The sequence below is a fragment of the Gopherus flavomarginatus genome, chromosome 4, assembly GCF_025201925.1.
Source record: "Gopherus flavomarginatus isolate rGopFla2 chromosome 4, rGopFla2.mat.asm, whole genome shotgun sequence".
Lineage (NCBI taxonomy): Eukaryota > Metazoa > Chordata > Testudines > Testudinidae > Gopherus > Gopherus flavomarginatus.
The window spans coordinates 200,525,082-200,552,796 of record NC_066620.1 but is presented as its reverse complement, the minus strand read 5'-3'; the positions used below and the strand labels follow the sequence as shown (position 1 = coordinate 200,552,796).

General features: G+C 42.2%; 1 protein-coding gene across 5 annotated transcripts in view; it reads left to right on the top strand.

Moving 5' to 3' along the window:
* ITSN2 (intersectin 2) overlaps window positions 1–27,715 on the top strand; it is a 125,444-nt gene that overhangs the window by 62,499 nt on the left and 35,230 nt on the right. For 4 of the 5 annotated variants that reach the window (XM_050950538.1, XM_050950535.1, XM_050950536.1 and 1 more), the window contains exons 17-29: window positions 1,481–1,561; window positions 5,652–5,788; window positions 10,154–10,614; window positions 11,837–11,958; window positions 17,744–17,919; window positions 18,174–18,318; window positions 20,269–20,474; window positions 21,542–21,606; window positions 22,517–22,683; window positions 23,052–23,097; window positions 23,174–23,295; window positions 23,992–24,088; window positions 25,234–25,425. In XM_050950538.1, coding sequence (XP_050806495.1) covers window positions 1,481–1,561; window positions 5,652–5,788; window positions 10,154–10,614; window positions 11,837–11,958; window positions 17,744–17,919; window positions 18,174–18,318; window positions 20,269–20,474; window positions 21,542–21,606; window positions 22,517–22,683; window positions 23,052–23,097; window positions 23,174–23,295; window positions 23,992–24,088; window positions 25,234–25,425 — 2,017 coding nt within the window. The remainder of the gene's footprint in view (window positions 1–1,480; window positions 1,562–5,651; window positions 5,789–10,153; window positions 10,615–11,836; window positions 11,959–17,743; window positions 17,920–18,173; window positions 18,319–20,268; window positions 20,475–21,541; window positions 21,607–22,516; window positions 22,684–23,051; window positions 23,098–23,173; window positions 23,296–23,991; window positions 24,089–25,233; window positions 25,426–27,715) is intronic. The other variant, XM_050950537.1, reaches the window with a different exon arrangement.

Sequence of the window (27,715 nt, the reverse complement as noted above, 5' to 3'; positions counted from 1 at the left end):
GGATGGAGCCGAGGGATTCGGAGTGTGGGAGAGGGGCTCAGGGCTGAGGCAGAGGGTTGGGGTGTAGGTGGGATCAGAGCTCCAGATGGGGGTGCGTGCTTTAGAGTGGGGCTGAGGATGAGGGACTCAGGGCTGGGGCAGAGGGTTGGGATGTGTGTGTGAGGGGGGTGAGGGCTCTGCCTGGAGGTGCAGGCTCTGGGTTGGGGATGAAGGGATTGGGGTGCAGGCTGCCCCGGGGCTACGGCAGGGAGAGAGAACTCCACCCAGTTCACTCTCCCTGCAGCGGCACCTGGGCTGGTGGGGTAGAGGCGCCCCTTCCTGCTGCGGCAGGTCCAGGGCTGGGCTGGTTTGGGGCCGGGAGAGTGGCACCTCTCTCCCAGCTGCGGCAGGTCCGGGACAGGCTTGATGGGTCTGCAGTCTGGGCTGCTGGTAATGGTCCACAGCTTCGGGCTCCCCAAGGGAGCCCAAAACAGCAGACCATCTGTCACCGGCAGCCCGGAGGAGCAGCAGCAACTGTGGGCTCCTTTCCGCTCCTCTCCTCCGCCCCTGCTGCCTGCCAGGGATGGAGGGCAGGAGCAGAGAGAAGAGCTCTCAGCCGGCCAGCTGAGAGGAGTGAGTGGGCTGGGGGGGAGGAGAAGCCCTGGGCCAGAGGGCCTAGAGGAGCGCGGGGAAGGGGTTGGAGAGGAGAGGAGCCTGTGCTGCAACTGCCTGGCCACAGTGCAAGTGAAGTGGAGTGTCGGGCCGGCAGGGCCCCTGCTGAGAGTGGGCCTGCCACCGTTATAAACCCAGCACTGTCGGTCTGGGATGGGTTGGGGTCCGGGGAAGTGCGCCTCTCCTTGCCAGAGCCCTGAGCGGAACTTACGGGAGCTTAGAGAGAACTTGGGTTGAAGGTGCTGAGCACCTTGCAGGTTCTGTCCCTATGGCAGTATGGTTGTATGGCTACCATTTTGCAGATTGCAAATGGAGTATGCTAATTGCTTAATTTTTATTGGAGAAAATACTAAATGTGCCAGCACAGAACATGGGAGACTCACTTTTGGCAATACACATGGATGCTTGTATTCCTTTAACTAGGAGAGAGAATGTGCAGAGGGTAATTGAAGGAAGCTGTGTGATTTATATATTGTCAGTTTATCTGACAGATGAATGCAACTTTCTGACAAGGGTGTTGTCACTCTGCTCTGTTTGCTGACTTATTCATAGTGGCATTGATGTGAATTTTAGAATACATTTTGTGATTTCCCTTCTGGCTTGAGGAAGGACCAAACTGCACCTGTTGAAGAGCGATTAAGGGAAAAAACTCTCAACTTTTTTTTTTTTTTTTTAAATGAAGAAAACATCACCCACAATATTGGTGCTTCCATTTAATCACGTGCGCTGCATGGCTTGCTGGTTAATGGGAGCCATTCATTTATGTTCAATGACTGCATCAACAATCATTACAAAGTTTAATTGGCTTTTTATCTGCCTTATCTTACAGTGTGAGAATATGGATGATTCTGTTCTTCAGTGCCTTTTGTCTCTGCTAAGCTGTCTCAACAACCTCTTCCTCTTACTTAAGGTTATTTTCTAATCTTTGGCTCTCTTGCTTTTAATTATTTCACAGTTTTTCTGTTTTCCTTTTCTTTTTGGGTATATTATCTCTTTAGCACTCAATAAAATAAATAAATAAAACTTTTTAAAAACAGAATGGATATTCTTTTCTGCTTGCTTTTAAATCCTTTCTGCTATTTAACGTCTTAAACTTACTTGCTTATAAAGCAATGCCAGAAAATACTGATGTGTATCTTGTTTGTTAATGGACTGATTTATTAATAGATTCAATTAGCTTTATTACCTAGGAACTGTTTTTTCTTTTCAGGTAAGGTAATATCCGCCAAAAAAGTCTTTCCTTTTTATAGAAACATTTACAGTTTCTTCCTGTGTGTGTGTGTGTGTGTGTGTGTGTGTGTGTTTATCTGTCTCTCTGTCTCTCTCTCTCGATTTTGGAACCAAATAATACTATTTTTCACAGTAATCCTCAAACTCTGTTTAAAATAAGAAGAAAAATTGTTTCCCTCCTATGTCAGTGCAATTCTGTGGAATATTTTGCCTGTTATAGGTAATGAGGATTAGTTTGTTACTGCAGAAACTCACTGTGCAATGGAGATTTTATTGTATTATCTTTTTCTTATTAATTACATTACATTGACAATAAGACTTCTTAGGAAACGTGTCAGATTTTGCAGTGGGAATGCACCATTCCTAATTACTCTCTTTTGATAAATAATCTGATAGGAAAGGCCATGTTCCTCCTATTCATCAATATGTGTATCTAATCCAATGTGATTCTTAAAAAAGATAAATTGTAGTGCCCTACAAATATATTAATGAACTATTAAAGTGTATACTACATAATTATTGCTGATTTGTTTCTTTTTGTAAATTTAATTAACTAAGCAATTTTAAATGATCTGGTGCGGAAATGTTCATTATAAAAAGACATGAGGGAATGGGAGTGTTAGATTTTAAACAAAATACTGTTAAAAGCTTTAAAAGACATAGTGCCTTATGTAGCCAGAAGCTAGTATCTGGGTGTTTATGGTGTCCAACAGTGATAAAACTATTGCATTATTTTCACTAGTGCATCAGATTCCAATTTGCGCCTGTTATCCAAAGCTCCATGCCAATTATTTCAGCCTGTGGTCTGAACCTAGCTAGAGGAAATGCTGTGGTCTGAACTTGACTTTGCACATGACTCTGTTATGTCTTAGTTATTGGGTTTTTTGTTATTTAAAAAAATCTTTCAGTCATAATTATAGAAAAGATTATATATTTCACCCATAATTAGCAGATTTGTATATGTATTTTTCTTTTTGTAGTGACTTTCTGTTGAATTAAGTAGTGGGTAATAAAGGAAATACTAAAGCATAGTGAAGGGAAGCCTCCATCTTAAGGGATGTATGCCCAAAATTTCCAATACTGTTTTGTGTTACTTGTAGTTTGAAAAAAGAACAGGAGTACTTGTGGCACCTTAGAGACTAACAAATTTATTTGAGCATAAACATTCATGGGCTACAGCCCACTTCTTCAGATGCATAGAATGGAACATATAGTAAGAAGAGATATATACATACAGAGAACATGAAAAAGTGGAAGTAGCCATACCAACTGTAAGAGGCTAATTAATTAAGATGAGCTATTATCAGCAGGAGAAAAAAGAACTTTTATAGTGATAATCAAGATGGCCCATTTTAGACAGTTAACAAGAAGGTGTGAGGATACTTAACATGGGGAAATAGATTCAATATGTGTAATGACCCAGCAACTCCCAGTTTCTATTCAAACCCAAGTTAATGGTATCCAGTTTGCTTATTAATTCAAGCTCAGCAGTTTCTCGTTGGAGTCTGTTTTTGAAGCTTTTCTGTTGCAAAATTGCCACCTTTAAGTCTGTTGCTGAGTGACCGGACAAGTTGAAGTGTTCTACTGGTTTTTGAATGTTATGATTCCTGATGTCAGATTTGTGTCCATTTATTCTTTTGCATAGAGACTGTCCTGTTTTGGCCAATGTATATGGCACATGATGCATGTATCACATTGGTAGATGTGCAGGTGAACGAGCCACTGATGGCATGGCTAATGTGATTAGGTCCTATGATGGTGTCATTTGAATAAATATGTGGACAGAGTTGGCATCGGGCTTTGTTGCAAGGATAGGTTCCTGGGTTAATGTTTTTTGTTATGTGGTGTGTGGTTGCTGGTGAATATTTGCTTCAGGTTGGGGGGCTGTCTGTAAGTGAGGACTGGTCTGTCTCCCAAGATCTGTGAGAGTGAGGGATCATCCTTCAGGATAGGTTGTGGATCTTTGATGATGCGCTGGAGAGGTTTTAGTTGGGGGCTGAAGGTGACGGCTAGTGGTGTTCTGCTATTTTCTTTGTTGGGCCTGTCCTGTAGTAGGTGACTTCTGGGTACTTTTCTGGCTCTGTCAATCTGTTTTTTCACTTCAGCAGGTGGGTATTGTAGTTGTAAGAACACTTGATAGAGATCTTGTAGGTGTTTGTCTCTGTCTGAGGGGTTGGAGCAAATGCGGTTGCATCTTAGAGCTTGACTGCAGACAGTGGATCATGTGGTGTGTCCTGGAAGCATGTAGGTAAGTATGGCGGTTAGTAGGTTTCTGGTATAGGGTGGTGCTTATGTGACCATTGCTTATTAGCACAGTAGTGTCCAGGAAATAGACCACTTGTGTGGATTGGTCTAGGCTGAGGTTAATGGTGGGATGGAAACTGTTAAAATCATGGTGAAATTCCTCGAGGGCTTCTTTTCCATGGGTCCAGATGATAATGTTGTCATCAGTGTACCGCAAGTAGAGTAAGGGCGTTAGGGGACGAGAGCTAAGGAAGCGTTGTTCTAAGTCAGCCATAAAAATGTTGGCATGCTGTATGGCCATGCGAGTACCCATAGCAGTGCCTCTGACATGAAGATATATATTGTCCCCAAATGTGAAATAGTTGTGGGTGATGACAAAGTCACAAAGTTCAGCCAGCAGGTTTGCCATGAAATTATCGGGGATACTGTTCCTGATAGCTTGTAGTCCATCTTTATGTGGAATGTTAGTGTAGAGGGCTTCTGCATCCATAGTGGTCAGGATGGTGTTTTCTGGAAGATCACCGATGGATTGTAGTTTCTTCAGGAAGTCAATGGTGTCTCAAAGATAGCTGGGAGTGCTGGTAGTATAAGGCCTGAGGAGAGAGCCCACATAGCCAGACAATCCTGCTGTTAGGGTGCCAGTGCCTGGGATGATGGGGTGTCCAGGATTTCCAGGTTTATGGATCTTGGGTAGCAAATAGAATACCCGTGATCGGGATTCTAGGCATGTGTCTGTACAGATCTGTTGCTGTGCTTGTTCAAGGAGTTTCTTGAGCAATGGTGTAGTTTCTTTTGATAATCCTCAGTGGGATCAGAGGATAATGGCCTGTAAAATGTCGAGATACATAGCTGCCTAGTAGCCTCCTGTTCATATTCCAACTTATTCATGATGACGACAGCACCTCCTTTGTCAGCCTTTTTGATTATGATGTCAGAGTTGTTCCTGAGGCTGTTGATGGCGCGATGTTCAGCACAGCTAAGGTTATGGGGCATGTGGTGCTGCTTTTCCATGATTTCAGCCCGTGCAAGTCGACGGAAGCAATCTATGTAGAAGTCCAGTCTGTTGTTTCAACCTTCAGGAGGAGTCCACGCAGAAATCTTTCTTTTGTAGTGTTGAGAGGAAGGATTCTGTGGGCTATCTGCACCAGGCAGCTGTTGAGAGATCATTTCAAGACACACTTCACTGTACTTCTAGTCCTTAGATGACCCAGTGTTTAAGTATTTAATTTAAAATTCCCACTCTTTTTCTCTCCATCATATTTGCAGTCTCTAGCACTTGAATGACTAGACGATGCACTTTGGAAGTATAAGTGGTGGAAGAGTTTGCAGATCTGCCAGCTATTTTTGTATGCTCCTGTTTAACTCTTTCTTTCCATTGAGATTCAACATCCATTATTAACTAAAGATTGTCCTGTCCATTTGTGTTAAAACTTGGATCACAAAGCATTAAAACACCTAGTTACTTTCCTAGAAAAATGGATTTGCTTGTCAGTCCTTTGATATATTTCATTGTGTTTCCTCATTAGGAACTGAGAGAAAGCTACAACACACAGCACTTAGCCCTTGAGCAACTTCAGAGGATCAAACAAGAGAAAATAAGAGCTGTAGAAAGAAAAAGAGCTGAGCTTGCACAGAAAAAGCGACTAGAGGATGAGGCTGCAAGGTAATATGGTTGAAAATCATAAAACACCGATACTGTAGTTTTTAAAAACAAGATACTGCATTGGTGAGCTTAAGATGTTGATACCAGTAGGCTTAAAATCTAACTGATTAAAATATACGTGCTAACTCAGAGAGCAGCACTACATGAACTAAGCTTTCTGAATTTTTACATGGAATACAATCATTTCTGAAATTCTGAATTTCCTTCCCCTTTGTACAGGGATCTCAAACATACAGCTGGCCCGCGGAGCTATTTTCTGTGGCCTTCCATAGGCGTCAACTCCCCCCCTCTACTCCTCCCTCGCCACTCCTCCCCTACCCCCCAGCGCGCCTGGTCCCCGCTCCTTCACCTACCTCCCAGTGCTTCCCGCCACCAGACAGCTGTTTGGCGGCACTTAGGACTTTCCAGGAGGGAGAGGGGAGGAGCGGGGACGTGGCACGCTCAGGGGAGGAGGTGGAGAAGAGCCGGGGCTGGGGTAGGGATTTGGGAATAGGGTCAGGGAGGGGGAGCATGAGCTGTATGCTATTCTGGTTATGCATCATCAACAGAACTTTTGACTATGAGTCTAATCCAACCCCCATTGAAGTCAGTGACATTCTTTCCATTGATTTCAATGGGAGTTAGACAAGACTCTAAATTGCAGTTGCAGAATATAGTACTGCTGACAAAGGATAGGTGAGAGAGAACACTGCTGGGCTGAAATTACAAGGTACGTTTGCAGACCTGTGTAAAGGGGTCCACTCGCTGCAGGAGCACCTCCTTGTGGGTACTCTACCCTTTTAAGCTTTTTGTAAGGATCCCTAATCCAGGACAGAATCACAGGGTTTACTCTCCTCGTGACCTCCTCCTTGTCTCTAGCCAACTCCCTTTCCCTCTAGGGAGTGGTTGCAGACCTCCGACCTGCAGCTTCCTTCCTGCTGTCACTTCCTGGCTTTATCATACTAGCCCAGGTCTTCCCCATGCTGGGCTTCATCTTCCATTAGTTCTGATCAATCCCTGGCTTTCTTCCAGCTGCAACATGTAAGGTTAATTGGCCCTTTCTGGCCCACGTTTACCCACTCAGCTTGTGTGGGATGGACACTCCATCATAGGCTGACAGAAATTTTTTTTAACTCATACAATTAACAAATTAATGCTGCCAGCTAAGTGGCCAAAAATGAAATGATGGTCCAAATGAGCACTGACTTCTTGCGTTACAGTTTTTAAAAAGTGAATACATTGACTTTTAATAGCATACTCTATTACTCTTCATTTTGACTATACTTTTGTATTGTTGTATGAAAAGTTTTCAGTGGCCCTCAGACCAATGTGCTAGTCCTCATGTGGCCCTCGTGGTGATTGGAGTTTGAGATCCCTGCCTTAGTATGTAGGAACCAGTCTGTTAACCCTTTTTAATATGACAAATAATCTATTTGATGAGAAGTGTTATTCTCAAAGATTGATGTGTCAAATAACGGGGATGATCCATTTTTGTAATTGGACTTCTTAATCTCTTCTCCAATACACACCTTCCATACACTCAAGATTATTTAATCACATTTTCTGCCTTGTTTTGCTGTCATTGTACATCTTCTCCCTCTGCTTGAAAACTAGTTGAATGTCAGCAAGTTCCTAGTTTTAAGGGTAAAAGATTAAATTAATACTGAGTTTCCTCTTTGCATTTCAGTCCCTGATTTTATATTGGTTTCTTGCTTGATGAGCGAAAAAAATGTTCACATTTACCTATATGGAAAAGGATCCTTCCTTTTGTCTGTAAATGATCTTGTTTTAGCTCCTACAGTATTTTGTATCAGCTCTCTCCAGATTCTGTAGTCAGCCTTCTCCTACGCTCTGCCTGATCGGTCCAGGAGTCTTAAGTGGCATTGTTGGCCAAAAAGGTTTTTGTTGTCTGGTTAGCTGGCTGCACTCACATCACTCTGATCTGAATCTTGCCACGATCATGTTATGCCATTGCAATGTTTACAGTGGATTACAATAATGAGCTCTGTGTGAGGCTATAGCTGGTGCAAATTCTGTCTACCCACCTGTTCAGAGGCTTAGATGTAGGGGGAGCATATTCATACCAAATACTCTTCTCATTTACACTGGGGTTATGCTGGTATAACTGTTGTCAGTGAAGTTATTGGGAATTTATACTCGTGTAGAAAGACTAGAATGAGGCCAGTGAATGACTGTTTTCCAGGAACTGCACTGACTTCCTGTTTACTTCAATTTAAGGTTTGGACTTTCTTTGGCAACAGATTTTCAAAAAAATGCTGAGGCACTGAGTGCATGTGAAAATTTGATTATCTCATTTAGCTGCCTAAATGGGACCTGAGATCTTCTGAAAATCTGGCCTCATTGTGGGTGCTGAGCCCTTTTGGTGATCTAACCCTGTATGAATACAGCCCTGTATGGTTTAGTTACTGATTGGCTGACAGATTGCTGACGCCCTCCGTTTCCCCTCCTAAAAAAAAAAGTGTGTGAGGGAGAGTATCATTGGAGCTAAGTTATTGGCTGACACACTTCAAGATAATAGCAAAAACAACAAAGATTACTTCTGGCACCTTAGAGATGAACAAATTTATTTGGGCATAAGCTTTTGTGGGCTAAAACCCACTTCATCAGATCCATGGAATGGAAAAGACAGTAGATAGATAGATATAGATATACACACAGTACATGAAAAGATGGGAGTTGCCTTACCAAGTGAGGGGTCAGTGCTAACGAGACAATTCAATTAAAGTGGAAGTGGGCTATTCTCAACAGTAGAATACTAAGGGAGGAAAAATCACTTCTGTAGTGGTAATGAGAGCAATGTAATCAGGGTGTCCCATTTCAAACAATTGACAGGAAGGTGTGAGTAACGGGGAAATTAGTATAGGAAAATTAGTTTCTGTAGTGACCCTCCACTACCAGCCTTTATTCAGGCCTAATTTGATGATGTCAAGATAATAGTCCCTGATTTAAATGGAGATAAGACTGAGCCAAACCTGGCCATTTTAAGAGAATACTGCCGATTCTCAGATACTACACTGAAGACTGTGGAGTGAAGAGAATATAAATCAGGAGTCGGCAACCTTTCAGGAGTGGTGTGCCAAGTCTTCATTTATTCACTCTAATTTAAGGTTTCGTGTGCCAGTAATACATTTTAACGTTTTTAGAAGATCTCTTTCTATAAGTGTATAATATATAACTAAACTCTTTGTTGTATGTAAAGTAAATAAGATAAATAAGCCCCCTGGACCGGTCAGGACCCGGGCAGTGTGAGTGCCACTGAAAATCAGCTCATGTGCCGCCTTCGGCACCCTTGCCATAGGTTGCCTACCCCTGATATAAATACTGCAATAAATTCCCACAATAACTGAAGACCAGGAATTACAACAACAAAAAGTAGTAACCAAAATTTGCCAAACCAGGTATTGGTAAAGACTAAAGTCTTTTATGGCCATCTCTAAACAACTTTTCAATTTTCATATGTAGGATTTGGATATTGACATGATGGGCACCCAAGAAATACCATAGATAGATTAATGCTCCATTTTCTGCTTTGTATTTGCACATCAAGTTGCGCAGCTTTGGTCGTGGAGGCACTGAAGAAGTAGCTCTCAGTTGTGAAAGGTCAAGGAACAGTGTTTTCAGACCATAAGTCTTTCTTATTTGTATTTTATTACTGCCTAAAATGTACCATATTGTGTGCACACATGAGAAGACATGGTACCTATCCCAAGAGGTTTTGGTCTGCAGTAAAGGGGTAACAGAAATTGAAGGGGAAACCAAACAGAGGAGGGAGAGATCCTGCTGTGGATGACAGCGAGTGCCATAGGGAGACTGGAGAACAGAGAGCAAAAGAGAATGCTAGAGGAGGAGAAAAATAAGAGGATAGTGCTGAGGCTGATTAAATAAATACTACTTTTGTCGCATGCTAATAACAGCAGACGAATACCCCAGCACCATCCCAAACCATTGTCTCTAAAGTGCTAAAGATGCAGGCACTTTGAAGGATTTTTGGCATTTGTTTTTAGACACAGGTGAGATGTGGCTGTTGAACAGAAGGAGATTGCTATGTCAGGTGTCAGTTCTTCTCTGCAGTCTGGGTTTGGGGACTGAGCAGGGATCTGATCTCTCTCTTCTCAACGTGGGGACCTTCAGTTCATCAAAATGTTGTTGTTGTGGTTAGTCAATCAGCATTTCTTGACTGTACTCTAGAGTGTGGGAGGGGGTGGTACTTTACATTTAGGGCCACTTTGTGTAAATTCTAGCCATGGCTTTGCCACCCGAGCCGTGCATGTGGCTTCAGTGACTCCCAGGGCACTAACTATGGTTAATCCCATAAACACTTTCTCACTCATTTATTTGTGTATTTATTTTTCCCTTTTCATTAAGGAAAGCAAAACAGGAGAAAGAGAACCTATGGCAGGAAAATGTCCGAAAGGAAGAGGAGGAGAAAAAAAAGCGATTACAGGAAGAGCGAATGCAGGAAAAAATTCAGGAAGAAAAACAAAAAGCTGAGGAGGCTGCTGCCCAAGTGAGAGAGAGGGAGTTCAAGTTGCAAAAATTGGCTGAGGAGAAACATGAGGAGGAGAGGAACAAGCTAGCTGAGATTCAGCGAGAAACAGAACAACAAAGGAAGAGACAACTGGAAGAAGACAAAAGGAAGCAAGAACAGATTGCAAAAGAAGCTGAGGAGAGGCGTAAACAGCATGAAGAAGAGAAGAGAAGAAAAGATGCAGCCAACCTGCAAGAGTCAGAGAAACACACTTCAAAATTAAACCTAAATGAGAAATTTGCAGACTTGTTGAAACAGGCTGAGGGTAGAAATCTTAAGCCTACGTGGAGAAGTGAAGGTAAACTTCATCTATTGATTTATTTTTTGTTAAAAATGTTCCTTGTTGTCTTGAATGAATATTGTTACTTCATATTTAGACATTTTATTGTAGAATAATGACAGTATTGTAGGTCATATGTTTAAAAATTTGATGTTGGAGACCATGGACTATATCCACAGCTGGTGTAAATCTGTTGACGTCAATTGAGCTATAACAGTTTACACCAGCAGAGGATCTGACCACATCTTTCAATGCTTTCAGTTAACAAATCCTGGACACTTGGAGCAGTAACATTTTGGCTTCACTGCACTTTGTCTATGCAACAGAATACTCACCATGTGTTGTGGCATGAGATGTTTGTTCATAATTTTTTTAAAACAATTATTGATAGTCAATGAACAGGTAAGAATCCAGTACTGAGAATGAGTACAACCTTAAAGTAACATTGATTCATTGATTAACACTGATAGAGAAATTATAGGTATCATAACCTCAGTTACTAGATTGTGATCAAACCTGAGGTCGGCATGGCATTATGGGTAGGATATTGAAAAATGCTTAGTGTTAGCCTAATTCTGCTCCCATTGAACTTGATGGTAGTTTTACTATTGACTTAGTGGAACCAGAATTACATAATGCTTTTTTTCTTTCTTTTTCTTTTTGCAAATTGTTAACCATGGTTATGGCTTTAGAGAGGGCTGGTTTAGTAGTATTACTTATAGACTTAGAGAAATTTAGAAACTGAGACTATATCAAATAGAAATATATGTAATATTTTGCTGTTCTGGGCTTTTAAGTTTCTCCTTGACAAGAATGTCATCTGGGATGCAGGTCACTCAGTATTGAGGTAGCCTTTTCTAGTCAATTTGAAGGAAATGTAAAACTTCTATACATAAATGAAAGAAAATGTTAAAACTGACTCTGGAGAAGATATTTAACAAGAGGAGATGGGAAGGAAGACTGACTTCATATTATGACTAAGCAGATCTGTGTCCACTACTTCTCCTGTTTATTACGTTAATAGTAATAGTCTGTGTGATGTTCTGCTCCTTCCATCTGTTTGTTGTACCCAGTTCTCTCTCACCATACACTTAGACTGTAAGGTCTTTAGGTTAGAGATCATCCTTTTGTTATCAGTGTATAGTGCCTAGCATAGTGGGGCCCTGAACAAGCTTGGGGCCTCTTGGCACTACTTAAATACCAAAATAATAAATACCACTAATGCTTTTTCTTCTTTCAGGTAATGTAGTTAGTGCCACAGAATCTAGGAATTCAGCTCTCTTGGTGAATTACAGAGCTTTATACTCATTTGAAGCAAGGAATAATGATGAGATGAGTTTTAATTCTGGGGATGTAATTCAGGTAAGACCAGTAGGTTATGCTAAACTAACCACAAGAATCATTGACGTATGTCTTCATCAAAATTATTGCTTGGTTTTGGTTTTTTTGCATACATTTTAGATCTTTTCACATTTACACTAATCGCTTCATTTTAGGAGGGGGTAATGAGATTGATTTAAGCAATATGCACCTCTAGGATTGACATGTTATAGAGGAGTCGAGGGTCAAGGACTGGTTCTGACTACTATGAAATGCTCAACTTGGAAATCATTATTGCTGTTATAAACTTTGTAAAATGAGTAACAAGAATAAGCTAAGTAATCACTGCTCTCCTATCTCTAGTGCAACATTTTGCAGGTATGCATATAAGGCAGCAAAGAAAATTGCCTGTAGCAATACAAACATAGTAAACATTGTCAAAGATAAAAGTGTATAAAACAAGATTATTCATGGTGCTGGAATTATTAAATACCTGACCTGCCTGCTTTGAATAGGTTTGACGGTTTCCCCCAAATAATTAAATATCTGAATAGTGTTTTCTGTTACATTATCTGCATGGTTATTGAGTATATGCAGATGTGGTCTGTGCACACCCAGCTCACCAGAGCCAGAGACTTTTGCCTAGCAGTCCCCATAGAGGGGCGGCTCTCGCACTTCATGGCTCTGGCCCCTTCCTTGGCTATAGGAGGCAGCACTGCTCCAACCCCCTCAATTCCTTCTCACTGCCCGTGCCTGGAGTCAGAGATTTGTGTGGTTGTAGTCTCACAACCTCACATTTAGTCTTAGCCTAGTTTAAACACTGTCCTTCCTGTTGAGAGGCGATCCGCAACAGCGACCCCTCCACCTGCAGTGCTTGCTTTGCCTCGGCAAGGCCCACCTTAAAGAGTGTGTATTATTTAAAAAGAGGACTCGGTGCAGGATCTTTGTCTCAAGTAGCACAGGTTTGAACAGGCCGTGTGGCCTGATCTGGTACCAAGACCCTCCTCAGGTAAAAGATTGCCCTCAGGCTTGGAGAATGCTGCCACCGCTAGTTCTGGGGCAGGTGCCTTGCTGAAGAGGCAGAGGAGCCATTCTCCATTGTCAGCACCAAGGAATAGGACTCATAAGACCAATTGGGACTTCTCCAGGTTACAGAGTGACTCCTCTGTTTCCCCCAGGAACAGCACAGACTGGCAGAGGACCAGTTCCGGCACGTGGGATGGTGTGGGTACGTCTGACCCTTCCCTACTACTGAGTGGGAAGGACAGAAACACTTTACCATTGATTCTGGTTCCAGCCTTTGGGTGTCCATTGAGTCTGGTACTGACAAGGGAGATGCCGGTACTGACCATATCATCTACCAGGAAACCACAGACCTCCTCTGCCTTTTGCTCCCAACCTTGCTGTTGGTCCAGGACTTTCCCAGGACTGTGCCAATTCTGGCCCCTCTGATGGAGTGAGATGCTGAACCTTCATGTCTGTTGGCACCACGTCCAGACACTCTCCTCACTGTGGTGGGGATGGAGGCAGTACTGGAAATGGTGCAGGGGACCTTGGCACCAAGACCCTTTCTGGTCCCACTGCATTGAAGTTGCAACTATTGACATTGACACATTTGGGCACTCTCGGATCACTGTTTGCACCAGAACCAGTGCTCCCTGTGGCACCAGCATGCTCAGTACAGACAGAACCAGATTAATCAGAGATACTAGTTCCAACTTCGTTCTGGGCGACACATGAATTGGACCGCCTGTTGAATCCCTTGGGCATCATTCCACCCATACTGCCCGAGATTTCGGGGCTCTCATTCCGAGTCAGTCTCATCATTCCCCACTCCACTCACCTGATGAACCTCATGGGCCACCAGTGGAACAGTATGGCTCCCAGGGTTGGCGTGTGGGAAGGAAGTCCCTGGCCTGGACTCTACTGGTCACCAATGCTCTACCTGTATCAGTGGCCTTGGACTCAATGGGATGTTCCCTATTAGCAGAGATCCCGCTTTTCATCACATTTAAAGCCAAAGTCACCCGCATGGTTGATGGTGGCTTCAGATCAACTGCAAGCTCAAGCATCAGCAGTCTGCTCTCTCCTGGGTACATCTTCCCAGGAGTGAAAGCCAGTTTTGGCTCAGTTGAGATCTTGTCACCAGACAGTACCATGCTGAATGGTTCATCCTCACCTTCTATTCTGGACAACTTTAAGGTATACCAGGACCTCTTATCCCACATACCCACATCACTGGGCATACAGGCAGAGTTTCTCCAAGAGAACACACACAAACTGGTGGATATTTTACAGCCCAACGTCCCTGAGAGAGTGGCCATCCTGGTCAGTGATGAGATTCTTGAGTCAGCAAGAGCCCTGTGGAGTACATCAGTGCGTGAAAAAGTGCTTCTTTGTTCCCATGGAGGAATTTGAGGGGTTCTTTTCCCACCTGACCCCAAATTCCCTAGACATAACAGCAGTAAACAGCTCCCCAGCAGGGTTGGTTCAAGTCTACCCCCAAGGACAGAGACTCCAAGCAGTTAAATCTTCTGAGCAGGAAGTCATATATCTCATCGTCCTTACAGTTTAAGATCACAAATCAACAAGGTTTGGTGGCCAAGTATGATTTTCTCAGTTGGTCATCTATGTCTAAATTTGAGGACCAGCTGCCCGAGGTCTTGTGTGAGGAGTTCTGAGCATTCATTGTGGAAGGCTGCTTGGTGCCAAAATGTCCCTGCAGTCCGTCTTTAACATTGCAGACACTGTGTCCAGAGACATGGCCTCGGCAGTAATTATGAAGAAAGCTTCCTGGTTGCAAAACTCTGGGGTCACTCTGGACATCCAGCAAGCCATTGAGGACTTGCCCTTTGATGGCTAAGTCTTGTTCTCAGACAAGACTAGAGGCACTTAGCCCTGGAATCCTTGAAGGAGTGCAATCTTCAGGTCCTTGCGTGGATGGCGCATACACTTCCAAAGGCGCCATGATGTTGCACAGCAGGAGCAACAATATTACCGGCAGCATTCCTTTGTGCAGCCTTTCCCCCTGAGACAGCAGGACTATCCTAGAAAGAGGGATAGCTCCTACAATAGGAAGCAGTCGGGCTTGGGCTTCAGACAGTCCACATGATCTCCATCAGCACGGGCTAAGCACCCATTTTGTGTCCTTTGTCCCAAGCAGTGGTCCAGTTATTACTCCATCCTTTCTGTCCCCCCCTATTCCTTTGGGGACAGATTGGCCCGCTTTTACAATGCTTGGATCTTGATTACCTCTGACAGCTAGGTTCTAGGCACTGTCAGATCTGACTATGCAATCCAGTTCCTCTCCACACCCCCTTCCCATCCCAGTTCTTCATCCCTCTATAGAAGCCCCCTCATGAGACACCACTCATTGAGTTGTATTTGTAGTTGGGAGCACTGGAACACTGGGGTCACAGGTTTTCTCCTGGTGCTTCTTGATACTGAAATATAAGGGGAGGATGAGAACCATTCTCAACCTTTGCAGCCTCTACAGATTCATCAAGTACATGAGATCCCGCATGATCACTCCATTGGCTATCCTTCCTGTCCTGTGTCAGAATGCCTGGTTCACTGCTCTGGACCTGCGGGATGCTTACTTTCATGTGGTGATTCTGCTGAGCCACAAGAAGTTTCTGTGTTTCGTGGTAGGAAAATGCCACTTTCAGTATTCAGTTCTCCCCTCTTCTGCCCCTCACGTCTTCACCAAATGCATGGCAGTGGTTATGGCATATCTCAGGAAGAAGGGACTCCACTTCTTCCTCTACCTAAATGACTGGTTGCTGAAGGGCAGCTCTAGAGGGGTGGTTCTCACCCACATCAACACCATGTTGAGTTTGCTCGACTGTTGGCACTCATTTTAAACACTGCAAAGTCAACCTTGGCTCCCACTCAAAAAAATCTAGTTCCTTGGGTCCCTGTTAGATTCCATGAGGTCAAAGGTGTTACTACCGACAGACCGCTTCCAGGCAATTCAACAGTTTTGCCTCAGTCTGCAATCTCAGCCTTCCATGACAGTGCATGTGTATCTGAGCCTGTTGTATCTAATGTCTGTTTGCATGCCGGTGGTACCCTCATCCTCTTCAGAGGCAGCTCAGGACAGGTTACTGCCCTGCCTTGCATTCTCTGAACAGGTCAGTTTGCATTCTTCCAGCAGTCCTGGATTCCTTGCGCTGGTGGGAGTTCCCACGCAATGTGTGCCACGGGGTACCCTTTGTTTGGCCCTCTCCAACTAAGTCAGTGGTTACTGGCACTTCCCTTCTGGGTGGGTGGAAGGGGAGTGCATCTGGACTCATTGACGTTGCAGGGCCTGTGGTTGGAACAGGACACCTTACTCCATATCAGTGTGTTGGAACTTCAGGCCATCCACAATGCATGTTGTGCCTTCTGAGACCACATCACATACTCACCAACAATGCTACTGTGATATACTATGTAAAGAAGCAAAGTGGGGTAGGGGCAGCACATTCCAGGTTACTTTGCCTGGAGGCGATCAATCTGTGGCAGTTTCGCATTGAGGGAGACATCACCCTGGTAACAGTCCATTTTCCAGGGGGTTCAGAATGATCTTGTGGACTCTCAGTAGTGTTTTCTCCCTGAGTCATGAATGGTCCCTGAAGGAGAGTATTTGCCAAGTCATCTTTGCAACATGAGATGTCTCTGCAATTAACCTGTTTGTGACTAGGGAAAACACAAAGTGTCAGCTGTTCTGCTCTCGAGATCCTCAGTCCTCTCTGACACCTTCCACTGCAGCTGGCGGTCAACTCTTCTGTACTCCTTTCCATGTATTTCGGTCATTCCTCAGGTCATCCTCAAGCTCGGAGCGGATCAGACCAAGCTCATTCTTGTTGCTTCAGCATGGATGAGGCAGTGTTGGTTCTCAGATATCCTTGCTCTGTCAATTCAACCTCCCATATCATTTCCTCTCCATCCCAGTCTGCTCAATCAGAACCATAGCCAAACCCTCCATCTTGTCACCAGCTCCCAGCAGTGCTTGGAGCTGTCCAACAAGTTCTACTTAAGAAAGCAATTTAATCTTCTGAAATCCCTAAATATTAGACTTTTTGGTTTTATGGTGTTAAGTTATATATTTGCATGAGAGGGTGAAGTAAGAAAGGTATCTGTTAGTTTCAAGATACAATAGCTGAGCATTCTTTTACTTTTGATACCCCCTTTTAGAAATATGCAACTCTATTTATAGGATAATTTCAGATACTCATAAAATATTTTTATTAAAAAACTTCATAGTGTCTAATTTAAGATGTGATCACTGGATGGACACATTTGTTTATGTATCTTAGCCAGAATAAACTTAATGTATATAAAAATTGTTTGAAGCCCCTTTCTTTTACTCTGTGTTTCTACCATGCTTGGCACAATGGAATCCTGATGTTGTTTGAGTCTGAAGTCTCACTATAACACAAATAATCATGATAGTAATCTTAGTAACTTTCCAAAAAGCTCCATTAACTTCAGAGGCATGTTATGTCCTCTTTAGCCTTTAAATAAAACAACTGTAAGTATGTCCCTATGGGTGCATTATAATACAAAACCAGCAGTTTACTTTTTAAATGGAGGGAAAGGATAATTATGTGCTTTATAAGAACAAATAGCCTTGTTACACAGCTTGGGACAGTATGTTGTTAGGCAATGGGATTCTTCGTTTTTTGTTTTGTTTTAAAGGCTAAATTTTAAATGGGATGACAATGCAGTTGATGTGGACTTATCTTTATGGTCACAACTTTTTCAGTTAAATCCATAGAATTGTAGCATGTGTTGACACAGCAAATATTTTATCTCATGTTTTTGGTTTGCCTTTTTCCCCCAGGTTGATGAGAAAACAGTGGGAGAGCCTGGTTGGCTATATGGGAGCTTTCAAGGTCATTTTGGCTGGTTTCCATGTAACTATGTGGAAAAAATATCAGAAAATGAAAAAGCTTTATCTCCTAAAAGGGCCTTACTTCCTCCTACAGTATTTTTGTCTACTACCTCAGCTTCTCCAGAGTAAGTTTTATTTTATTTATTGACAATTCTAATTTTGGATAAAATACAATATGTTATGTAATAGCATTATGGATTACTGTAAATTAATGCAGAAAATTTATTATAGCAACTATATGAGGGAGACCTATAATACAGCAAGTTAAACTTAGATCTTCTGAGTTCACTGGGCAGCACATGCGTTTTGCATATGTAAGAAGTAGTTGGTCTTGCTAATGTACTTTCTAAGAAAAATGATGCTTGTGCTAAATTTGCAGACCACTTTCACCAAGTAGATCAGCAGAAGACACTGATTACCAAAACGTACCTTTCTCAAGCCTAACTGTTAACACAACATGGCAGAAAAAATCCGCATTTACTCGTACTGTGTCCCCAGGATCTGTTTCTCCTGTTCATGGACAGGTATGTTGGTGAGAATTTTATGTATTTTAAGTTCATGTTAACGATACTGATATACTTTTGTTACACTTTTTCTAACAATTCCCTGCAGTGATTTAGACCAGGGGTGGGCAAACTGCAGCCCCGCCTGTAAGCTGTTTTAAGCCGGCCCGTGAGCTCCCACTGGGGAGCTGGGTTGGGGCCACACCATGTGGTTCAGCCTCACTCTGGTGCTCCAACTGGGGTGCCAGGTTGGGGGCCGCACCACATGGCTCCCGGAAGCCACGCCATGTCCCTGCTCTGAGGGCTTAGAAGCCAGAGAAGGGACATGCCACTGCTTCTGGGAGCCACTTGAGGTAAGTGCTGCTCAGAGCCTGCACCCCTGAGTTTCTCCCCATGCCCCAACTCCTGCCCCAGCCCTGATCCTCCTCCTGCTCTCCAAACCTCTCATCCCCAGCCCCTCCTGCACTCCAACCCCAATTTTGTGAGCATTCATGGCCCGCCATGCAATTTCTATTGCCCTATGTGACCCTCAGGCCAAAAAGTTTACCCGCCGCCGATCTAGACACTAAGCCAAATTCCCAGTTGGTGCGATTTGGCTTACCTCTACTGCAGTCTGTGGAGCTATTTAATTTACACTACCTGAAGATCTGGTCCTTAAAGTCTTTCTTCTTCTTCGAGTGTTTGTTCATGTCAATTCCAGTCGGGTGTGTGTGGGCGCGCATGCATGACCCACACACTTTGTGCCTAAGGTGCCTAGAGGAGAGCCACCAGGAAGACCGGTGCAAGATCTATCACGGGTTTTGCCCTCGGACTTTGAAAGACAGAGACCAAGGTCTTAGTCCTTTTTATGAAGGCTGTACTCTGGCCCCAGTCAGACCCTGGATCGGGGGATCCCGCATCTAGCATCACCTCCTCGGTGCAGAGCATCCCAGCACCATCTACAGGGGAACCAATGCTGAGAAAGAACTCATCTTGAGACTTGGCACAGTCACAGCTCCTCCCGTGGACAGGCTGTGGGCTGGCACCGGTTGCAGTTGCCGGTGCCACAAAAGAAAAGGAGGCCAGAGAGGGGATGCCCTTCCCCAGCCGAGTCCAAGGAGCCGGCCACTGGGAGACCCTAGTCGGGCCACACCACCTCGGCCCCTCCAGGCAGAAGTCTTTCTATCTCCAGGCAGAAGCCTACCAATGTGTGGGCCCTTCCAGAGCTACTCTTAAAAGCATTGTATATATTTGCTGACACTATAGCCAACATTGTTTTGTAGAACCAGATACATGTCTAAGACATTGTCGGAGAAAAACTCAGTTCTCGCTTTTAGTTTGGGTGCAGCAAAATCAAATACTTTATTATTTCTCAAGCAATATTAATTGAGGGAGGGAGTGCCCTAGGACACTGGGTTGCCCCAGTCCCGGACAGGTCTCTCCACAGGTAAACAATTACAGCAAGCATTTATACCTTTGTTACAGACAATAGCAAGCAATATTACAGATAATGATGAGCAACAGATGCATTTTGTTTATGCATAGGCCATCCTACTATCTTATTTTTCTCAGCTTCTGGGCGCCAGCCTACGTATTTAATTATCAGTGCAAGGTCATAATAACTTCTCACACAGTTCTTTTCTGCTCGCCTCACACAATCCTCGCTTCTACAAGTCTCACATCATTAGGGTTACAGCTGGCCTAACTCTTGTTAACAAACTGACATGCATTAAGATCCCCTACAGATCCTTGTCAATTCTTTCCCTTCTTCCACAACATTTCGAACTTAATTTGCCAGTAGGGAGCAGAGTCCAGAGACCACTGCAGAGTCCACATACCACATATGGCAGTGCAAAATGCTACAATCAAGACAGCAAGTAATTCAACTGGCATTTAGGAATGAACATACCTAGAGTACAAGAGGCGATTTTTGAAACTTGCATAAGTAATAGGTACTAAAGCTGATTAACATCTGTATTTTTACTTAAACAGGGACAAGCTGTGGAGAATTTAAAAGCACAGGCACTTTGCTCCTGGACTGCAAAAAAAGATAACCACTTGAACTTTTCAAAAAATGATGTAATTACTGTGCTGGAGAAGCAGGAAAACTGGTGGTTTGGAGAGGTGCATGGAGGAAGGGGATGGTTTCCTAAATCCTATGTCAAGATCTTGCCTGGAAATGAAAACAAACGAGAGGAGTAAGTGAGACTGTTGGTATTTTTGTATTCAGCAGCTGAAAATAGAGTTAAAAACATGAGTATACTTTAAATTATGGGAACTAAACAGCATGTATGACCTGCACCATGCCATCGTGGGCTGTGATTTAATCATCTTTCACAAGCTAAGTAATGTTGGGGCCTGCTCAGTAAATGGGAGATCTTTCAAGCTGGGTGCTACAAAAAAGTGGTGTGTGGTTATTCAACAGGTGACATGCTTGTTTCTCTTGATTCAGTATCTCAGCGTGGCGCTGGCACTCCGCTGCTGGATGTGTTAACTTTTAGATGACATACAAAATTGAAATGTCTTTGCCATTAATCATTATAAACTCCCATGGCACATCTTGTGGAAATAGTGATGTTTTTCCTGGCTGGCAAAAGTAGTGCCAGACTATCCTAGTATTAAAGCTAACAGTTCAGTTAATTGCTGAAAATCTGAGTAGTGCTGCTGTCATGGAATTGCTGCTTCATTCCAACATAGAGATGATTGCAGGTTGGTGGTTAAAGCAATCTTTGCACATACACGTCTTAAAGTTTTTTAATGATCTTCTAGAATAAGGCAGATTTTAAATAAATGTCAACTTGTTACACCTGAAATAAAGATTTTATATATGTCTTGATCACCACAATTTGTGACTGTTTTTTCCAAACCCTGTAGCTTAAATTAAGAGTCTTCCATATAGTTAATTGAAGTCATATTCTTTGCTCTTAGGGTAAACCTCTCTTGATCCCCAATGCATTTTGAACTGTTTAGCTTTTGCTAATAATTAATGTTGTTGCAGTATTTCTGATATTCCTTAAGCATGACCTGTATGATATTTAGGAGATATTGCAGTAACGTTAGTGACCACGTGCAACAGCTTACTTAAAAAATGTGATGGGGACAACAGCATTAGCAATATCTGCCTTTTGAGAATGAAATAGTGCTTGGCTGCCATGTTTTGTCTCTCAGAGAATACAAAAATTACACTGTACTAAATCTTTATAACTAATTGAAGAACGCTTTGTTAAACCACCAGACTAAATCACTTCGATCTTTGTGTCTACAGACCCGAAACTTTTTATGCAGCTGTAAACAAGAAGCCTAGTACACCATCTTATACAATTGGAGAGGGTAAGCATGCAATTATAATGTCAGTTACGGAATTATAAAACTAATTTCTTTTTAATGGCATGTAAATTAATAATGGATATGCATAGAATTATACCTAGATCAGGTCTGTGACTGTTTGTTATAGAGCTCTGATACAGTCACATGTGCTTTTTAGATTCTTAAGTGTATCAGGTTTTTCCTTATGTATTTAAGTGGAGAAAGTGTAAGTTCAAATGGGAAAAATAACTTGTGAGAAACAATCTCTAAACTTTTTAATTTGATCTGTATTTACCCATTTTCCCACTCTTCCAGACTCTACAGAATGTATGTAGATTCTGCTTAGAAAAGTCACTTGGGCTTTTGATCTCTACCATGATAATCAGATATTATAGAGTTCACCATGTGTATGGAGTATTCCTCTTATGGCCTTTCTGAATATAAATGATTGTGCTGAAGTGTGGGTCCAAGCTGAAATCTCTCACATATAACAATTCTTAAACTGTGGTCTGTGGACCACTGATAATCCATTGGGCGCTCACTGTTCACATGGTACTAACTCTCCTCATTTCCATCTGCTAAATCACATTCAGATACTACAAATATATTATTTTTCCATGTAAGCAGTTACCTGTGGTTGCTGCATTTGTCGCAGAAATGTTATGTGCATGCACATCCAAGAGATAATCTGCACAATTGCAAATGGGTGGTGAGATGATTGATGCAATTTAAGTGTGAGGGAAGGCTGGTCCATACTATGAAGTTGTTTGAGCAACCCTTATATGAGAGATTTTTAAAAAGTGACTAGCGTGCCACTTGTTATATTTACTGTATTAGGGTTTTGATAAAATTCAACTTAGTTTGGCCTCTCTTGATTACAGCTGAAACACTGTAATGCAGTTTCTCTGTGTGTGTGTGTGTTGTGTTTGGACAGAATATGTTGCACTCTATTCCTATACAAGCGCCGAACCTGGTGATTTGACTTTTGCTGAAGGAGAAGAAATACTAGTCATTCAGAAAGATGGAGAATGGTGGACAGGAAGCATTGCTGACAGAACTGGAATCTTTCCATCAAACTATGTCAAACCTAAGGATCAAGATGTGAGTTTTAGTTTTGGGTTTTGTTACTTAAAGCAAGAAGGTTTTATTTTTGTCTGTATAAGTTTACTGTATTTTGCTAGAATTTGGACTTAAAAAAACCCAACAAGTTATACTGTATGTCTTGTATCTAGGTAGTATGTTCACATACTAAAATTTAGGCATTAAATTGTAGCTCTCTGGTGGTGTATCTGGCATAAATGCTTAGGTTAAGAAAGCAATTTGCCTTTTTTCAAACCATTGTGCTTGGTAAAGGGAAAAAAATCAGAAAAAAAGTTATTTGTGGCAAAAGAAGAATATTAAAAAAACAAAGTTGCAGTAATTTCTGCTGTTAGCACTGCTAATTAAAATATTGTACCGTTTGGTTTTAGGGTTCTGGTACTGCTGGCAGAACTGTGACACTAAATAAGAAACCTGGTGAGTCTGATGTAACTTACAAACCTTTAGCTTATTGTATTTGTTCATTATTCACCTGTTCTTTTCCTTATTTCAGAGATTGCCCAGGTGACTACAGCGTATGCTGCATCAGGGACAGAACAGCTTAGTCTGGCTCCAGGACAGCTGATACTTATTCTGAAGAAAAACCTTAGTGGATGGTGGCAAGGAGAGTTACAGGTAATTAAAGGAAAAAATAATCTTCACAGAATGAATCATGAAGGGAGCAATTTTTGTGATTTAATTTAAAAAGTGAGAAGCTCTTAAGTTCTTTTTTCCATGTATAAACTGTACTTGAACATCACACTGTGAGTTAAAACCTATATTGCTGGGCCTGTTTCTGTCACTGAAAATCAGTTTTTGTAACCTTGGCAGAATGTAGGGGTCCAGTATTGGCAGTTAATAAAAAGTAACAATTAGCATCAGAAGAACCACTTAACTAATAAAACAGTGCTAACTGAGTTAAAATATTAAATGGTAACAATCCTCTGATGAAATAGTAGGACCTCTTAAAAGCAGGAGGGAAATTAGTGCAGTAATAGAGGCTCTACTTTCAGAGGTAAGTGCTCAGCACTTTTTGAAAATTAGGCCCCTGTAAGGTGTCTCAAGTGGAGCACCCAAAATCATTAATCACTTTTGAAAATCTTGACTGTGAACTTTCCACTCACTCAGCTGAGCAAATTACAGTGCAGCCATACTCAGATATGCTTTTAGTAATAAATGTAAACCAAATTTTGTCTTGTAGATCCATTCAGTGATTATGAACTTTGTAGGCAAGTTTTTTGTGACTCTTAGTTGAGAAGCTGTGCGGGTGAGGTGCTCATTACAATGCACTGGTCAGTTGTCTATTTAATTCTCAAACATATTTTTGTACAGGCAAGAGGGAAAAAGAGGCAGAAAGGATGGTTTCCTGCCAACCATGTTAAATTGTTGGGTCCAAGCAGTGAGAGAACTACTCCTGCTGCTCTGTCAGGTAGGAAAATAATCTCATTTATATTTAACTTGGAATAATTTTATGTCATTCTTTCCTTTACACTAAGTAACAGTCTGTGTATAGTGTAATAGTCTGATTAATTGCCACCTATTACCCTTGTGATGCAGTCAGTATTGGGGACCATTGTACCAGGCTCTGAACAAACACAGGAGAGGACAGTCTCTGTTCCAAGGAACATACAGTCTTAACAAAAAAACGACTTCATCAAAACAGTGCTGTCTGTGGCTCCTGTCCTAGAATGTGCCATCTTATATTATGGCTTATTGCACTGACAATACACTCTTTGTTTCTGTCCTAGAGAGGAAAGACTGTGTCCAAAAGTCTGTAAGGTTTACCTAATGCCGTGAAGTTTTCAGCCTTGCTGACTAGTGAAAGTAGACTGCAATCTTGCACACCCTGGTTTATGCCTACAGTTTATATCCCACTCTCTGAGGCGCCTGCTTCCACATGGCAGCAAGACTTCTGGAAACTTTGCTGTTATTGACAATACCCCTACAACTGTGTGCTATGCTTCTTCTAAGGGTGGGCAGATGCAGCCTTGACTCCGCATGGATTTTTGATTGGCTATGTACGTCTTGATGAGAACAGCTTTCCCTGGTTCAACTTCCTCAAAGTGTGCAAATTCCTTACTTTCTGCTGTGTCGGTACAAGAGCTCCACAGGCATCCAGGATCAAAACCTCTCTCTGAGACTTCGTTTTCAATACACTCTTTGTGCACACAGAATATAAACTAATTAATCCATTTCTCTGACAGGCTGGGCAGAAAGGAGGAGAAAGATGTTCCACTTCTTTTTATGTTTGAATATTTGGAAGGTGAACAGATGCTGTGGTGATGAGAACCATCTAACTATCCAAGTAGATGGAATTGTAAAGTTGGGAACTAGAGAGAGAAATTGACCGAAGTTAATTTAATCTATCACTGACCAGAGTCTTAATAAAAGGGGAAGACAGGGCAGTCAAACTGTACTCCCACATCAAGATAAAATCTTCTGTTTTTTTGATTGTCCTTGAAAATGGTTTTAATCTATAAATATTTTCTGTGGGCTTTATGCAGTCTTAACACTGACTTACCTTATACTAGAAGTTTTGCTAACACCTGTTGTGAATATTCTTTTTCTTCCTAGTATGTCAAGTGATAGCAATGTATGATTATGCAGCAAACAATGAAGATGAGCTCAGTTTCTCCAAGGGGCAGATCATTAATGTACTGAGCAAAGATGATGCAGATTGGTGGCAAGGAGAAATCAGTGGTGTGACAGGTCTCTTTCCTTCAAACTATGTGAAGATGACCACAGACTCTGATCCAAGCCAACAGTGTAAGAAATAATTTTTGAAAGCATTTTGCATTGCATTTCTAACATTAAATTGTTGTGTTTAGAACTATTTTGTGGATAGAACTAGGAGCCCTAGGACTTCTAATGGGTGTGCAACTACATCATAACTTCACTCTTCCACTTGACAGATCTACACACAAATATTGTCACTCCATTTTTCAGCCAAGGTTTAGGAGCAGCAGTGCTGCTGTGAGGCCCCTAAATAAACATTACACCTGTGATGCATTAACCTTGCTTTTAAATTGTTCACAATATTTGATAATTTGCAGTGAGTCTCTGTCAGTGCAAATGTACTTGTTCTACTGTATTTTATTATTTTTCTTTCTTTGAATTTCTACAAAATATGAAAAACACCTATCGTCAGACTGTAGGCAGCTCTGGAATACATTAAAAGTACATACCAACTTAAAAAAATAAACATAAGCGAGCAGCTTCTCCAAACTATAAAAAGGAAAGAAAAAGATCCCCACCCTAACCAATGACTCCCAGCCTGCAATATATCCATCCCAATCCTAAAATCATCTCTGCTTCTTCAAAATCCTCAGGAAGAGATGGGCTTTGCATCTTGTCCTCAAGATCAACAAATGTGGATTATTTGGGGGCAGCCTGGAGACTGAATTCTAGCACAAATTTGTGTCGTTAATGTAAAGGATACATGTTATGTTCTCTTTCTAACATACAAGCACTGGTAAAAGTTCTGTCTTTGGCCTCTCATTCCAGTGCTACATCACTACAATTTTCACTCCCTCAGCCTTTCATCCTGGGGACAGCACGATGAAATCAGTTTTGTCATCTGGAACCAAGGCAATAATGGCTTTGAACAAACCTTGACGGCTTTGTGACGCTTCCCAGGGGTACCTTACTACCACTCTCCTTAGCGTGAGGAAGTCTTGTCTGTGTCTGTTGGCGGGGTCAGCTCACCAACTCGACTAGCCATGAGCAACACAAGCACTCCCTCTACGTCTTGCAGGCTCTGCTGTTTCTCTGCTGGTTAGCTGTTGTTATACTCCCAACCATTAAGCCCACCAAGTATCTCCCAGGAATGTGCAGGTCCTGCTCCACTGGACACACTCTGTGTTCACAAATTCACTGCTTCCGAGGAAACAGCAAACCCCAGCTCACCAGTTCCACCTCAGATCACTGCTCCACTGAACACATAGCACTTATATGTGATTTCACTGTAAACATATCTAAGTGTGTTTAACAAAGCATAAAGATTCAAATAATAGCAACTAGAAGTATTGAAAACAAATGTTACATGTAAAACAAAATCATAATGATCTTGCTAGAGCCTAGACTTGATTAACAAGATACTCTCATGTCTTGTAGAGTATTGCTCACCCAAAATCCTTGCCGCGTTTATAGCCAGGGTGGGCTGTGGCCCTCCTTTCATGAGATACACTCTGTCAGCTTGCCTCCTGGGCAAAGGACCTTGGCTGTTCCTTGTGCCTCCAGATATAGCCTTACAATCTTGTCGTTAGTCATAAACAGGACACCCCAGGCTGTTTGTTTCATGCTGTGAATTTCCTTACTTGTAGATTTTGCAGTCTCTTCTTTTTCCTTTGGCACAGTATGCAAATAGGCCTTCAGCGTGAGGCATACAATACACAAATGAGAGCGAGACAGGTATCTGCTGCTTCCTGCCTGAAAGGAACATTTCTGAAGTATGCCACCTCTTGGTGTGACCTGCCTTAATTCCAGTACCTTAAGAACATAATTTCCCTTATAGATACATAACTCCTTAAATATTATCTGTACATACATTTTGGAATGATTATGATGACCAGTGGGCTACTGGCTCTTGGTAGTGACTTTGCATGCCACACTTTGGAGAACTGTTATGCAGATATCTGAACAAGAGGATCTCTGTAAAACTCTATGCACCCCCCTAGCCCCCGGGCCACTTGCTAGTTGGCACCAGAAGGTCCTGCATCACAGGTTTTAATTTCTCTTATACGTACCGGGCCCTAGCTCTTCAGTTAATTACATTCTTCTCTTGATCAGGTAGCAGCTGTCGCTGTAAAATGGGAAAAGTAAAGTAAGCTTTCCCTTCTGGTGTTGCAAATGTTACCATTTGTAGTTGTCTGAGTATAGAAAAAGTATACAAAATTCAGAGTGGATCTATATCTTAATAGCATGTAGTATAAATTGATTTAAATAGATGCAGGTTCGGCATTAAGCCGGTGCTTTGGGAGTTTATTTGGATAGACAGAATCCCAACTACTTGCTAAATTACTTTGGGGCAGGTGTAAAACCAAAGTCCTGACCACTT